This window comes from Monopterus albus, unplaced genomic scaffold (assembly GCF_001952655.1).
Source record: "Monopterus albus unplaced genomic scaffold, M_albus_1.0 scaffold37.1, whole genome shotgun sequence".
In the NCBI taxonomy this organism is placed as follows: Eukaryota; Metazoa; Chordata; class Actinopteri; order Synbranchiformes; family Synbranchidae; genus Monopterus; species Monopterus albus.
Genome location: NW_018127917.1, coordinates 1,679,469 through 1,694,341, shown reverse-complemented (window position 1 = coordinate 1,694,341; position 14,873 = coordinate 1,679,469). Strand labels below are relative to the sequence as shown.

Here is a 14,873-nt window from a genome sequence, read left to right as displayed (position 1 = left end):
AAAAACAACACGGCTGCAGCGGCGAAAGAGAAAGAGTTAGCTTGGGGGAAAATAGCTGCCCGAGTCAATGGGTACGTTTACATTTTAATCATACAGTGTTCGGTGTAAGTAATTACTAAATAATGTTAGTATTGTTATTATTTGTCACTTGTAAAGTAAGGAATGGTTCTTAATTCTTCAATAATTGAATGAGTAACTTCAGTAATTGCATAAAATACCGATTTTTGTACGAATTAAAAGTGCAGTTTTATGTCTACCCTTTCTTAAAATTCCTATTGTGGTTGATATGGGATTTGTAAAGTAATGATTAATAAATAATCCAGTATGTTTTATGGAGAGTAATTATTACATTAATCAAAATACTTTTTTAAAATTGACCCAACACTGATGTAATAATATAAGAATTGAATTTTAATTTTCATGTAGGTGCATTGATGGGAATATGTGTGCCATCAATGCATCCAACCGCATTAGGAAATCCTGAAGGGGATTCTAATTATTAGTTTATTTCCAGAGGTCACAGCAAGATGTTATTAACTGATCATCATTTGTCGGATTAGCCTTGCTGAAACGAATTCAATACCACTAACCTGCAATCCTGTGAAACTCCTCTTTAATGGCTCTGAGGGGTTTGTGCCCAGGAAACACAACAAAAATTCACAGAAAGCGCTTGAGGGTGAGGCACACTTTCCGAACTATTCTACATACTGTGGCCTTACTAATGTGCTCTGCATCCCCGATGTTATAAAGAAAACTACCGTTTGCAACAAATCGTAACGCAACACAAAGCATCTGCTCGGATGTAAGAGCACGGCCACGATGGGTGATGTGTCTGATGTATGGGTGGATAAGATTATTGATATATGTTATGGACTCTCTAGAAAAACGGTACTGCTCAAAGAAAAATACATGGGGATATGACAAAAAAAAAAAAAATCAACTCGTGGCCTCAATATCCTCTCCCGACGTAAATGCAATTCCCTGCGAATTAATACAGCGTCCTCATCTACAGGATCCTCTATGAATGGACATGTCATTTTGGTCTCTGCGTGACGGAAACGTGTGCAATCTATGAATGTACTGAAAGATTAAATGACGTATTAAACACCTTTCACTTTAAAAAGGGGCGGAGACCCGGAGGAAACTCTGAGTTTCCCGAACAAAACCTGCTCGCCAGCAGGTTAGGTTCACAGAGTAATTTGCCATAGTAACTGACTGAGTTTCGATTACCTCTCTTTGTGAAACGGGTTTAACTTACCCCGCTTCACGGGTTTAAGTTACCTCCGTTTTTGAAACCAAAAACTCAGAGTTTCCCTCATTTCGGGGTTAACAAACTCTGAGTTTCGACAAAACCGCCTTCTTGAAATAGGCCCCTGACCTACCACCATTGTAAGCATAGAGAAAGTTGTCTCCTTGAAGTACTTTTTTTTTTTTTTGCAGCTTTTCCCTTTGCTCAATTTCTGGGATAGCAGGGGGTTTCTGTCAAGTGCAGCCTTATTCAAGTTGGAAAAAAAAGGCAGGTTTGGACTATATTGGCACTATATTAGCAGACTGCTTTATGTTAATAATATGGTACATGTTCTTATCTTGGGCACATGGCGTGGCGCCCTCCATCAATAGGTAGGTTGACTCCAGTAATGAAGCTGGCAGCGTCCGATGCCAGGAAGGCGATGCTGTGGGCCACTTCCTCCACCTGACCAGGTCGGCCCAGGGCATGGGTCTGCTTGCATTTGGCAAGAAACTGGTGAAAAACGACAGAACGAGGACAAGGGATACACAGATTTAGATGTTATCATTTGTAAAAGGTAAATACAAACAGAGTGGGGAATGACTTGAACGTGCAGTTCAACCACAGATGTTCTGTACCTGAGCATACTGCTCCTCATCCAGTCCTGCTCTCTTGTGGATATCTGTGACGATCACACCAGGGCTGAAGAGATGAAAATAGACATTTAAATTATATCAGAAACAACAAAAAAAAATTTTTTTTAATTTAGACAATCTGCTTTATCAGACAGCATGTGAGCTAAAAGTCTGCAACAAGTTGCACGTACCAGACAGAGTTCACTCGGACTTGCTTTGGTGCCAGCTCTGAAACAAAAAGCAGTTATATGTTCATGTGAGATTGTGAACTTTTACAGTGCTGAATATACAAGAATAACATGATTCAACTCACCAAGTGCTACACAGCGGGTGAACTGGTCAATTGCAGACTTGGACATGCAATAGACCAACACACCACTGAACTGGAGAGAGAAATGTAACAGCTCTCAAAGATGCTTCAATAACGTATAAAGCTGCTGTATATGAAGGCTACTGTTGGAGATTCCTGCCAAGCTGTGTAATACCCACCGATCTCTGTCCATTGATACTGGATACATTGACAATGGAGCCTTTGGTCTTGATCAGGTGGGGCACACAAAGCTGAGTCAGGTGGTATACGGATCTGGAATGTGAAACAAAGGTGAGGTGACAGAGTACAACTAAAATGTCTGAAAATACACATGCACACTAAATATTAAGTTGGGAACTAAGTACTGCTATAAGTACCTTCAAGAGTATAAAGAACAATTGCATCCTAGCAAGTGTGAAGGGATTCACAGTGTGATGACAGCAGTATCACCAACTCCCATTCACTGATCCTGTTACTGCGTGACTGGAGAATGATGCCACTGGTCTAATGTTTCTATGGATTTATGACGGCATGGTTTGATGTTCTCTATAGTGAAATCTGGGAGTCACAAAATACTTTTTACTTATGCATTTTTTTGTTTCAGTGGTCACCTTTGTTTACAGTAGAATTCAATTTAATGTAAACTCTTCATTTATCTTGCCATGCAAAACATTTTGCTTACTATAATTCATATATGCATGAAATTGATTAACTTTCAGTTTCATTCAACTTCCAAAATTTCAGTATATCTTTACTCTTCCATAAAATGCAAAACTGATTTTCTTTACGTTTCTGCCTGAGCTGTTTATGCCTCTGCGCTGACAATAGCCAGGGCTGGACGCAATATGTTTCGTGTTGTACGTCCGTCCGTCTGGCCCGTTCTTGTCAACACGATACATCAGGAACGCCTTAATTTAATTTCTTCAAATTTGGCACAAGTGTCCACTTGGATTCAAGAATGAACTGATTAGATTTTGATAGTCAAAAGTCACAGTGACATCAGGTTCACCCCATTCTTGTGGACACGATGTCAAATTTGGCAGAAGTGTCTAAATGATGAAGTGATTAGAGGTCAGTGACCTCACATCTGTCCCATTCCTGTGAATTTGACTGGTGGGCGGAGTCATAGAACCATTTATTTTCTCTAACAATATGAATAACTACATTTGCATTAATCAGCAATGCTGTTACTCAATCCTAATGACCTGTCATATACCAGATTTCTCTTGCCCATTTTTCCATCTAAATGTTTCATTTGCCAACCAGCTCAACTCAAAACATAACACTGTCATCTGACACATCCCAGCTACTTGGCAACCAGCACCAACCCATCTCCATGATTTTATGAAGTCAGGTCTGTGAAATCCTACCTGACATTAATGTTCATGACCTTATCGTACTGAGCCAGGTCTGCTGTCTCGATGCTGCCCATGGCCAGGATACCAGCACTGTTGACCAGAACATCCAGCCGGCCGTAGTGAGCGATGGTTTGCTCCACTGTCTTCTTCACTGTCTCCTCATCAGTCAGGTCTCCGGGAATGAGCAAGGGCTGCACAGCAATGCACGCATAATGTTTCATCAACCTTTATAGGTAACTTTGCAAAGGTTTCAAAAACATAACACCATATGAATCACTATGTTAAAGGGGGTAATGTCTGAATGTTAGTGTTTGCTTTCTTTAAAATTTTTAACATACACTGGCTTCAGAAAGTATTTACTCTCCTTCACATTTTGCACACTTTTTGTTGGAGATTAAATATTAAATTGATAAAACTGCCATTTGTGGTCATCAGTCTACACTCAACAACCCACAATGGCAGTCAAATTTGACTTAAGCATGTTTTTAGAAATGTTTGCAAATTTATTAAAAATCTAAACTGAAACGTCTTTATTAAGTAGTATTCATAGCTTTTGCTTTGGTACTTTAAATCGTAATCGAAGAGCATCCTGTTTGCTGCTTGGAGTTTGTCAAACAGCATTTAAAGGACTCACAGCCGGAAGAAAACAGGTAAATCCTAATATGGGCTGTAGTGAAATGTGCATGTCTGTACCTGAGAAGCGCCACAGTTGGTGCACTGTTGGGCTGTTTTGTTCAGGTTGTCCACATCGCGTCCGTGGAGAGCCAGCAGAGCTCCGAGTTTGGCGAACAGGACGCTGGTACCTGCCCCGATGCCCGAGCTGGCACCGGTTATCAGGGCCACTTTTCCCCTAAGAGAAGACACCTGGAATACACATAGAAACAAATGCCCAAACTATCAGGTGTCCACGCTGTACCTTGTCGTGAATAAACTCTAATTTAGTTCATACTCAATGAGTGTCAAAGCAATGATAACAATAATACAAGGAAACAATAAAACCACGAAGTACACCTACTTTAAATGCGTCACCTGAAGACATATGGTCTGAAGTCACTCGTGAATCCACTAATGATGACGTAATGTGACGCATCAGGCGCTCAAATATGAAGAAGAGCTCGGCCCCTCTCCAAATTTGTAGGCCCAAGCATTGGGTGACACTACTCTTCTAGACCTCCAACAACGTTTTCAGCACCTTATCTTTTATGTGAATACATTTAAAATACATGTCCACGCAGAAAATGTTTTGAAATCATGCCAAAAACAGGATGTATTATTTGGATCATTTTATTTAGTACAAAATTGACTATTTATTTACAGTCTATTTTTAAAAAATGATCAGAACATGTATGGTATTCAAAGGCGTTTTCTCTTTTTAACAGAATTGTGAATGATTGAAGATGAAGAGGTGTCAGGTACTTCATTGCAAAGCAGAGCCCTGAATTTTGCTTCGGTGTTGCAAATGGCAGTACTACGCTGTGGACAGAGTCTAAGGTGTTGATCTCGTTAAGCCGCAAGTATTTTTCACCCAAATGACATTTAAATTATGTGTTATTAGAAACACATAAAAAACAAACAAACAAACTATAAGATCATTTTACAGCTTCAGAGTCCATGTGCTGCCCATAGTTGGTATCTGGGGGCGTACTCTCCAATTTAAAGGTACCATACACTTTATCTACCGTCTCATTAGAAATAGCGGAGACTACATCTGTGTAAAAGGCCCATCTGCACTGAAGAGAAAGTTTTCTATCCAGCAAAAGGGTTAGCATGAATGGTCACATCTTTTATCCGGGTTTCAGTCAGCGGTCGGAACGTCTTTTCATTGACGGGCTGCTTCTCTAGTTCATCCAGTGTTTCCAGGCCATCGATAATCCTACATGATGAGGACACCTAAAATTAACTGAGGTCATGCAGAAGCAATTTTAGGTGGTCATTTTGTGTCTAACAAAAGGGCTACAAAACTATGATACATTGTGTAAATTATAATCATTCAGTAAACACATTCTAATTGGCTGTCTATAGTCATATAACCATTTACTGATACTGTATAAAGGTTACATACTTTCCAAACACTGTGTACTTCATGTCCAGATGAGGTTGTTTGGCATATGTGAAGAAGAACTGGGAGCCATTTGTGTTGGGGCCGTTGTTTGCCATTGAGACCACCCCTCTCACATTGTGCTGAAGAAAAAAATACACCACAAAAGTGAAAATGTTAAGGACCCCTAAAAACATTGAGGTAAAACTAGCTAGAGAAGGCGCTCACTTTTAAATGTTCACTGAACTCATCTTCAAATTTGCGACCCCATATACTTGTTCCTCCTTTTCCCGTGCCTACAGGAGAACCAAGGACAGGAAATGAGAATGTGAATTCTTACACTGTGTATATTGTTCAGATGCAACTACAGTCAGGTACCTGTAGGATCTCCAGTTTGAACCATGAAGCCTTTAATATTTCTGTGGAAGACGCAACCATTGTAGAACCCACTAGCACACAGAGCCAGAAAATTCTGTAAAATATTATATTAAAAAGGGACATTTTTATAATATACCACGACTTCAAATAAAAAAACATCAACATTTCTATTCAGATTGAAAATTACTGTTACAGTTAAAAACAAGTGAAACTAAGTGCAGAATAAGAAATGTAAACGTATTACAAACATAACGTTGGGTCTCCAGGAAATAACCACAAAGCATATTAAAGAGAATCTAATAATTTAAGGATATTCACTTCTAGGTTTTTGATTAGTGCTGATGTTAAAACTCCAACGCTGGCGGTTTGAGAGTCTCCCAGTACTAAACTGTTAGTAACTGTTAGTTCAAACCTAGAATGTGTGAAGTGTAGCTATTAAAAGAGACAGAGAAGCTTGTAACTACCTCACATGTTTTCGGTGTGCGCTCACAGAACAATTCAATTTTAACCTCTCCTAGATCTGTGTGAAGGGTAACAGCCTATAAAAGGTACAAAAGAGAAAACACCACAGTAATAACTACAAAACGTTAAGTTCATTAATGCTGTCTGCATAGCTTAGCAGCAAACATAAGCAAATTATGACGTTACACAAGTACAGTTAGCAATCTGAGTCATACACGGGTTTGCCTCGTTAAACCACAATAATAGTTAATTACTTCTTGAGATGGTTTGGTAATTTATCTGAGATTAATCTACCAGAATATTTCACAATGGGAGTTACCATTACAAACGTTGCGTCTCTGATCGGGTGTGTCGGAGAAACATGTCCGTCTAGGTGCAGTCACTCGGCGTTGAATGGTTCCGCAAAGAATTTGGAGTCGTTTAAAATAGACCGATACACACACAAGGCAAAGTTGGGGAAGCTACTTTGATAAAACCATCAATTACTTCAAATCAGAAGAAGTTAAACTACAGCAAAGATGCTCTAGAGAGAAATGTCGTTTGGTAAACTAAAGTTACTTAGTAAAAGTATTTCAAACAACTTTGTAAGAATGACCAAACCGACTATGTTCATGTGATACGAAACTATAACATAATAAAATAAAAATCACATGCAGGCAAAAAATGACACCCAGCGGAGTGTACTTACCAGAGACAAAAACTTGTCCTAAACAAAACAATGCCATCTGGGCTTTTGACAATGACATTGTAACTTTCTAAACAAATTATATAAGTGCACCTTGACTGTTGTGTTACTGTACTTGTCAGTTTTGTAACATCTGACTTGAACAAACCTAATAAGTAAAACAGTCTTGAACTTGAACTCTGGCCTAAATGGGCCAATCTTTTACTACTCCTTCTCAGAGCATAATCTCTTGTTTATATGACACGAGGAGTCACTCTAAGCTCTTATTCAAAAGGCAGTTAGAGTTAGAGAAGCAATGGTAAAATAATTTTTTTTTTTTAATCTTTCCTTGTATGGCCCAGAATTGTTTGTAGTTGCAGTAGTTAAGTATACAAAAAATGGCAAAAATGTAATTTATCTACATAACTATGAATGTAGTTGAACTACCAGCAAGTTAATGCAAAATGGAGTTAATTAAACTACTAGTTTAATTACATTGTTCACCACCCCCCAACACTTTTAATACACATTATCAAAGCTTTCTCTGCTAGAATATTACCAATTAATTCAGCCTGATTCCAGACTGCAGCTAGTTACTGAGGATGCACTTTTACACATCCTTATCATGTTGGCTATAATTGTTTAGTTTGTGGTGCATATCCCAAACTAATTTTCAGCATAGCTTAGCATTAATATAAATTTTGACAAAGACAACTGCAGCTTACCTTGTAGGTGGCCTTGTGCTTAAAGAGACTGTCCCGTAACAGACAGCCCCTGGATTTACTTCTTAAGAAAAAAAAAAATCTTTAATAATTTTAAGTAAGATTAAAATAACACTACACACATCTATACTGTCTTCAGCAATTGTTAATCAAACAACATATGTCCTATTACTTCTTAATAACTTTTGAATAAAGTGATTATCACAGCTGCTCTTATCTAATATAGTACCTGGGCAGATTCTCTACCCAACACCAAACAGAGAACACAGTCATTCATGACATCTTCACTTCTACACATACCAAACAGAAAGTAAAGGAAATTTGGTCAACCAAGTTTATTTTACTTTAGTGGATGTGGAAAAATTTTCAAACAGAATGCCCGCTCACTGCCACTTCCTTCATGTTAATACTGTTGCACATATGATTTCCTTTACAATAAAACATTTTTGGGGTAAAAACACTGTACACCTATAACTGGAATTTAGTTGGGGGAACATTACATGCATACAGTGTACATATACACCAACACGCTCATACAAACAGTTGACCTGTGCCAAATATAATGAAGACAACAGTTGCAGCTCAGTTAACACATGATCACTGATGAAAACAAAGAATCAAGGTTAAACCAAGTGATTTCTTTAAAAACACATTGTTTTAAACCATCAGTCAATATTAAATACACCAAACTAGAAACAATTCATAGAAATGCATATAAAATATTATCACAACTGTAAAAAAAAAGAAAAAGAAAAAACAACTGTAATAAAAAGTTGGCAATCAACTTAAAAAAGAAGTGAGTATTAGCTGGTTTCCTGAGAAATTTAGCTATACTACAGTAATACTGACAACTGCCAAAATAAAAACATAAATAGAATAGAATAGAACAGAATAGCTTTGTTGTCATTGAATATGTGTGTCAAGCAAAACCTAAACACATTACACTGATTGTACTACATCTATTTACATTCAGCCGAGTTAAGAAGCAGTCTACAGCAGCAGATATAATTAAAAAAAGTAAATATTACACATGATGAGTGAATGTTCCACGTAATAAATAACACTGAAGACAATATAATAAGACCACACATTGTGAAATTTTCATAGTCCTCCTCTGCCAGAGAGGCATAATTATCTGCGTTCCTATAATTGGTGACCTGCTGTATGCCTTTCCATATGCATGTTGGATTTTTACTGATGAAATGTTCCTCAACTGTTTCCTTGTATGCAGCCTTAGCGCGTTGTTTCAGGACATGTCTGACAACAGTGTATTGTTCTCTGTCACCCACTTTAAAGGCAGCATTTTGGATCACCTTATTCATCCATGGGTTTCTAAAGTCATGGACATGCTTATCAGTGGTGACAATGGCAACACAAATGAAATGATAAAAAAGGAACAATACAAGGAACAAAAGATTAATAATGGCTAGGAGACAAAAAACTAATCTTTTTACTGATACTACTTTAGTCGCAGCCTACACAATGTATTTTTAACATAGTGACCATTTACTTGCAGTGCTCACTGCAGCTCTACATTTGACATTAGGTTTTTAAACTTAAACTGGACAGTTGATTGTCTTGGTCTGTGGCATACTGCTGATGTGTTCTGGGTGTCGTTTAAAATGTTCCAGTTGGGACCAAACTTAATTTGCTTTTTCTATGAGTAGTTCTTTAAAAAGAGAGAGAGAAACTTAACTACTAATGTACTACTATTTTAATCTCATGGCTGGCAGTCATTCAATTGAACCGTTCAATACCGGAAAACATACAAAACATGCATTGTCTACTGTACATTAAGAACTCAGAATCACAGTGCATCATACCATTATTTGCATTTCCTAAATGTAACGTGTGGAAATCTCTAATCTAGTTATTTTGAAATTCTATCACCCTATTAAAATGAATGCCCATGCACATTGTTAAACTACATCACTACTAACCTTTACATAGTTTAAATAAAGGCAATATAGCACAATACAGCATAGTTATACATGTTACTGAAATAAATATACAGTACAAACCTAAAACTATTCTACTTTTCCATCCAGTTACTGAACTATACTGTATATTGCTACTGTCCAAATTTTCTTTGCAGTTAGGTTTACTGAAACGTAAAGTGAGCTTTTGTCCTCAAGGTAAACACAAGAACAACAGTTGTGTGTTGTGTGGTTTCAGAGCTGTGCACTGATGTTGAATTCCACAGTTTTAGCGCTGTGCAGAAATGTCTCTCTCAGGCCCAACTTATTAAACGACCACACGTGATGCCAGAGAAAAAACTGACAACAATCAGATAACCTAAAACGTATGGAAGCCCATTTATGGCAGGAAAAAAAAAATTAAGAATAGTAATAAAACATTTTCTAGGTCCCATAATTATGATAAAAAAGTCAAAATTACAACAGTGAAGAATGTCTCACTAATCATGACTAAGACTCGTATCTTTTATTTGCCTAAACTAGAGCGAACACTAGAGCAAAATATACAATAAACAAAAAACCTGTGCATTCCCATTCGGGCCGGGGTAGTCTAGTGCAGCTTTAAAGAGAATTACCTGCCTTAAAGCATGTTTGTGAGCATGATCGTTTATTTTGAGCTCAGCAGATGTGGTAACAAAAATAATAACAAAACAAAACATACAGTAACAGCAAGTTAAGGCAACTGACCTAAAATACCTCTCGTCAAAAATGCCTCATAATCCTCCTTATGACTGACAAAGGAAATTGTAGGAATGTTTCACCACTTTGAAGGTTCAGAAATCATTTTAATCCATCTTGCATTGTTCTTTCACACAAAAATTCAGATTAAGTTACTTTCGTATGTGGCAGTTAATTTCACACTGAGGATGGCTATAATCTTACACATAGGGGAACAACATCTACGCTAAACACTGCATAATGTTTTGTGTTATGCAGTTCAGCAAGATTAAAATAACAGAATAACTGCCTTATCATGTCAGAAACATCATATTATAATGCTAGATTTGGCAGATGAATTTCAATGTCAATACTGTATGAACTTCATTTAAGTTATTATGCAGACATGATTTAGCTCATTTGAAAAATTCTCAGCATTTCCTCCATCGTCCATTTCTTTGCTTTGTGTAATTCAGTGCAAGCAAAAAATGTGAATGCAGCATGGCCATATAATAGATTTTGCTCAATTCCCACTGAGTAGCATACTGGCAGTAAGGGTTGGGTACGTGCTTCCTGATAAGATGCTCTGCTAATGTAATTGTATGGGGTTGATGTTTTGTAATGCTTGTCCACTGAGTAGCATTAAACAGAAAAACTGCTTTTCCATAAGAGCTAGGTCAAAAAGCAGAGACACACCAAACTAACGTGAAAGAACTAATGGCAATGCAGGCCTCACACCTACTTTGTCTGGGCCAGCAGGGTTGAAAAAGTGGCACTTGAACACAGTGCACAGACTGCAGCCAACGGCCAACTAGCATGTACGTTCTGCGCCTGTGTGACACAAATAACTCTGCTTACCAGCAGGTGGCGCAAAATCAGATTCACCATTCAAAAAGGGAAGGAAGATGAGTTAAACTGCAGAAGTGTAAGCTATAAAAAAAAAACACCTTTTGTTCAAACCTCGCTTTTGGTTAAAATAAAAATACAGATGCTGCTGATCACAATGGCTATAAACGATCATTACCGGATTATAAAGGAAAGGCTGGAGGAATTGTTCATGAAGGGTTAAATTAAAAGCAAAAATAAATCAAATAGATAAATAAATAAATAAAGCAGCTGGACCAATGCGATCTGAGTGAACAATCAGAAGGTGCCAGGCTGTACTTTTTGTTCTGTCAAACTGGCAGTGGCTCTCGGTATCCAGCCTTACTGACAGTACACTGCAGTAGGTCTACTGCCTGCCTCAGCAAACCTTCTGGGGCAGTATGGACATTTCACCCTTGTCAGGGGAAAGTTAATGTTTTCACTCACAACTACAGACCTGTTTAAGGTTGTTCCTTATCAGCTTTCCACAGCTGCTCCTTAACCTCCGTGGGCAAGGTGCTGAAGAGGTCTTCCTCCACCACCAGCCCGGTTCTCTTTAGCTGACGACACTCGCCCAGCTCCACAGGCAGACACTCCAGACGGTTTCCTCTCAGCTCTAGCTGTGTCAACCCAGTCAGTTCCCCAAACCGTGATGGCAGAGACTGCAGGCAGTTGTTCCCCAAGTTCAATGTGCGAAGCTTCTTGCACTGGAACAGCTCATTAGGCAGACTCTCAATCTTTAATTAAAGATGATGAGGTTGTTGTGAAGGGAAAAAAATGGAGAGAGATTAAAATTTTTAAAATTTTACATTTTACAGCAGGAGACAAATTGTTGCAAACAACCCACAGAGTATATATACAATCAATGTGCATTCAACAAAGATGAAATCTGTTATATAACTGTGATGTTCAAGTGCCTACCCTGTTGGCTGTCACTGCCAGGTACTGCAGATTCTGGAGGAAGCCAATGTCTGTTGGGATGTAGGTCAGGTTGTTATGGCTCAGGTCGAGGAAGCGCAGCTTGCGGCAATAAAACAACTGGTTGGGGATCGTCTCAATCTTGTTTCTGTTCAGGTACAGCTTCTCCAGGTTGGTCAGTGTGCCAATCTGAATGGGAATATAGGCGATGTGGTTATACCAGAGCTTAAGGCAGACCAGCCGATGAAGGTGTTGGAAGCTGATGATCTCCTCAATGGTCTTCAGGTTGTTGTCCTTCAGATCAATCTCCTGCAAGTTGTGCAAGCTGAAGATTGAGTGTGGTATGCGTTCTAGATCACAGCGAATGAGCTCCAGTTCCGTCAGGTTCACCATCTTTTTCAGGCTGTTGAGCACCATCAGCTTGGTGCCTTCATTATTGATGGAAAACTTCTGGAGATGCATGCCCACATCAGTCACCACCTGAGGTAGCTTGGTGAGATTGCTCTTCAGACGAAGAACTTTGAGCCTCTTGAGCTCCCGGAGCCCATCGATGACAATGTAACGGTTGTTCTCAGCACTGAGATTCCCTGTTAGGTGAAGTTCACTAAGATTCTTCAAACTGTAGATCCATAAGGGAATCTCTTTGATATCAGTGAACTTGATGTGCAGAGACTTCAAGTGTTCACGCAAAAATGCCAATGCTGGAGCTTCGATTTTGGCTGGGGTGTGATAAAGCCACATTTCTTGCAGGTTGACCAGTTGGGCGATGATTGGGGGAATAGTGACATCTGGGATAAGCTCCAGTTTAAGAACCTCCAGCTCCATTAGGTCAAACACTGTGTCTGGAATACCACTCAGCATGAAAAGGTGCAACTCCAACTTCTCCTGAGAGTTCTTAGTTATCCTCTGCCTGATCTTGTCCAGTGTCCACTCGTTATTGAGGTTGAGCTGCCTCAGCTTATTTTCGCTTACTTCTGAGAGGAACACAGCAAAGCGTTTGGAGTACAGAGGATCATACTGGTCTATCATGTGCAACATAAATGCAAAGTCGTTCTTCACATCGGGTATGTCACTGTAGCTGCTCTCTTCCCGTATTGACTCGAAGGAGTACTTCTTCAGAGAGCGCCGAAGCATCCAGCAGAGCGTGTACATGCAGATCAAACCATACACCACAACTAAGCTAATGTAGAAACAGGCTAAGATTTTAAAAAGTGTAGCCAGTGGGTGAGCACAACGGTACACACTGTAACCTGTCAGACTCTCTATATTTACCGAACAATCTACACTGAATTTAATATCGTGCACATAATACCCTGTGTAGCAGATTATCAAAATAAACTTGATAACTTTGATGATAGTCTGACGGATGTACAGTCTATACACAATGTCTCCTTCTTCAACATGTATACGAAACTTTTTCACTTTTTCAAACAGGGCTTTTGCCTGTTCGCCTTCTTTTTTGTCCAAAACCCCAGTTTCTGTTCTATCCACAATGCCCTGCTCAAAGCGGGTCTTTGTCCTTTGGAGCATAGGAACACTTGCTTCAACATCCTCACTGATTACAGACTCCTTGTGATCCATTGAGCCGTTCATTTTCATTGGTTTTGGGTCACTCTCTTCAACCACTGTCTCTGACAGCGCCCTAGTTGTCCATGGGGAGTCAAAGCATTTCAGCAAGATGGATACAAAGTGTTCTAGTTTGGAGCTAGTCCGTGGAAACTTAAACCAAAAGTTACTGCAAGCTAGGAAAATAAGGGTGTGGAGTAATACTAGGTAGGGGAAATACTTGGCAAACCAGTGCAATTTATTCTCATAGCACACAGCATCCACATAGTTGTACTGGTGGCGGTCCAGGTCATACTGGATCCCTTTGGGCTCCATGAATAATGATGCTAAGAGAGTGGAATTGAAGTTTTTCTTGCAGGTATCATTGACCACCCATTTGCAGGGCAGGCAGATCATCTTATCCTGGGTGACCTGCAGTGTCCCTCCAAACACAGAAATCATAAGCATAACAATGGAGATATAGTCGGTGAACACATCCCACCATGGTTTCAGGATGCGGTATGCTGGCTGTGTGTCCACAAAGTACCTCAGCTCAGTGATGGGAATCATGGTTTATCTGTGAAAAAGATGGTTCAAGAAAATGATTATAATCAAATACTGAAAAACTATATATACTGTTGTAAAAAAAAAAAAAACTCCTTCCCATTAATGACTGAACAGCCTTTAACTGAACCACAACCAAGCTGACAAATCAATGCCAGAGTGATAAGTAACAGGTTCATACATCAGAACATTCCTGATGGTTAATTTAAAGTCTGCCAGAAGTAATGAAACAGAGATTCCCAAGTGCTGTGACAAAGAACTGCTTGATTGATTTCACTGGGTGGGCTACCATTTCATCGATTCACCCATTGTTAAAGATGAACAAATAGTCTTGCTTTCAAAGAGGTGTCATACCGGACAGAATTTCAAATGTTGCAGCACACCAGCAAACATCAATAAAATATAAACTCACTTTGTCTGCATTTTTATTTAGTCTCTGCAAGATTTAGGGGAAGAATTAATGGACTGTCCTTGTAATGAGAAAGTCAAAAGATATGGCTCTCCCCCGGCTAATGAGACAGCTGCCCCAGAAGTGTGTGCAGGCTACAAACATG

At 39.0% G+C, this 14,873-nt stretch overlaps 3 protein-coding genes across 5 annotated transcripts in view; all 3 read right to left on the bottom strand.

Moving 5' to 3' along the window:
* Positions 1–1,313: 1,313 nt before the first annotated feature.
* On the bottom strand, positions 1,314–4,642 carry LOC109959134 (3-oxoacyl-[acyl-carrier-protein] reductase FabG). Its single transcript, XM_020598270.1, has 8 exons — positions 4,547–4,642; positions 4,225–4,395; positions 3,544–3,722; positions 2,353–2,446; positions 2,177–2,246; positions 2,055–2,091; positions 1,867–1,930; positions 1,314–1,741 (listed from the first exon to the last, which is right to left on the bottom strand). The coding sequence occupies exons 1-8, from the start codon at positions 4,619–4,621 to the stop codon at positions 1,583–1,585; spliced, it is 849 nt and encodes a 282-aa protein (XP_020453926.1). The 5' UTR covers positions 4,622–4,642; the 3' UTR covers positions 1,314–1,582.
* A 208-nt stretch (positions 4,643–4,850) lies between these two features.
* Positions 4,851–6,804, bottom strand: ppil3 (peptidylprolyl isomerase (cyclophilin)-like 3). The gene is made up of 6 exons (XM_020598271.1): positions 6,729–6,804; positions 6,412–6,486; positions 5,948–6,041; positions 5,798–5,865; positions 5,594–5,712; positions 4,851–5,404 (listed from the first exon to the last, which is right to left on the bottom strand). The coding sequence occupies exons 1-6, from the start codon at positions 6,729–6,731 to the stop codon at positions 5,278–5,280; spliced, it is 486 nt and encodes a 161-aa protein (XP_020453927.1). The 5' UTR covers positions 6,732–6,804; the 3' UTR covers positions 4,851–5,277.
* A 1,311-nt stretch (positions 6,805–8,115) lies between these two features.
* Positions 8,116–14,873, bottom strand: part of lrrc8ab (leucine rich repeat containing 8 VRAC subunit Ab) — a 9,083-nt gene continuing 2,325 nt past the window's right edge. For all 3 annotated transcript variants that reach the window (XM_020598253.1, XM_020598254.1, XM_020598255.1), the window contains 2 exons: positions 12,214–14,332; positions 8,116–12,029 (listed from right to left, as the gene is read on the bottom strand). In XM_020598253.1, coding sequence (XP_020453909.1) covers positions 11,754–12,029; positions 12,214–14,325 — 2,388 coding nt within the window. In that variant the 5' untranslated portion in view covers positions 14,326–14,332 and the 3' untranslated portion in view covers positions 8,116–11,753. The remainder of the gene's footprint in view (positions 12,030–12,213; positions 14,333–14,873) is intronic.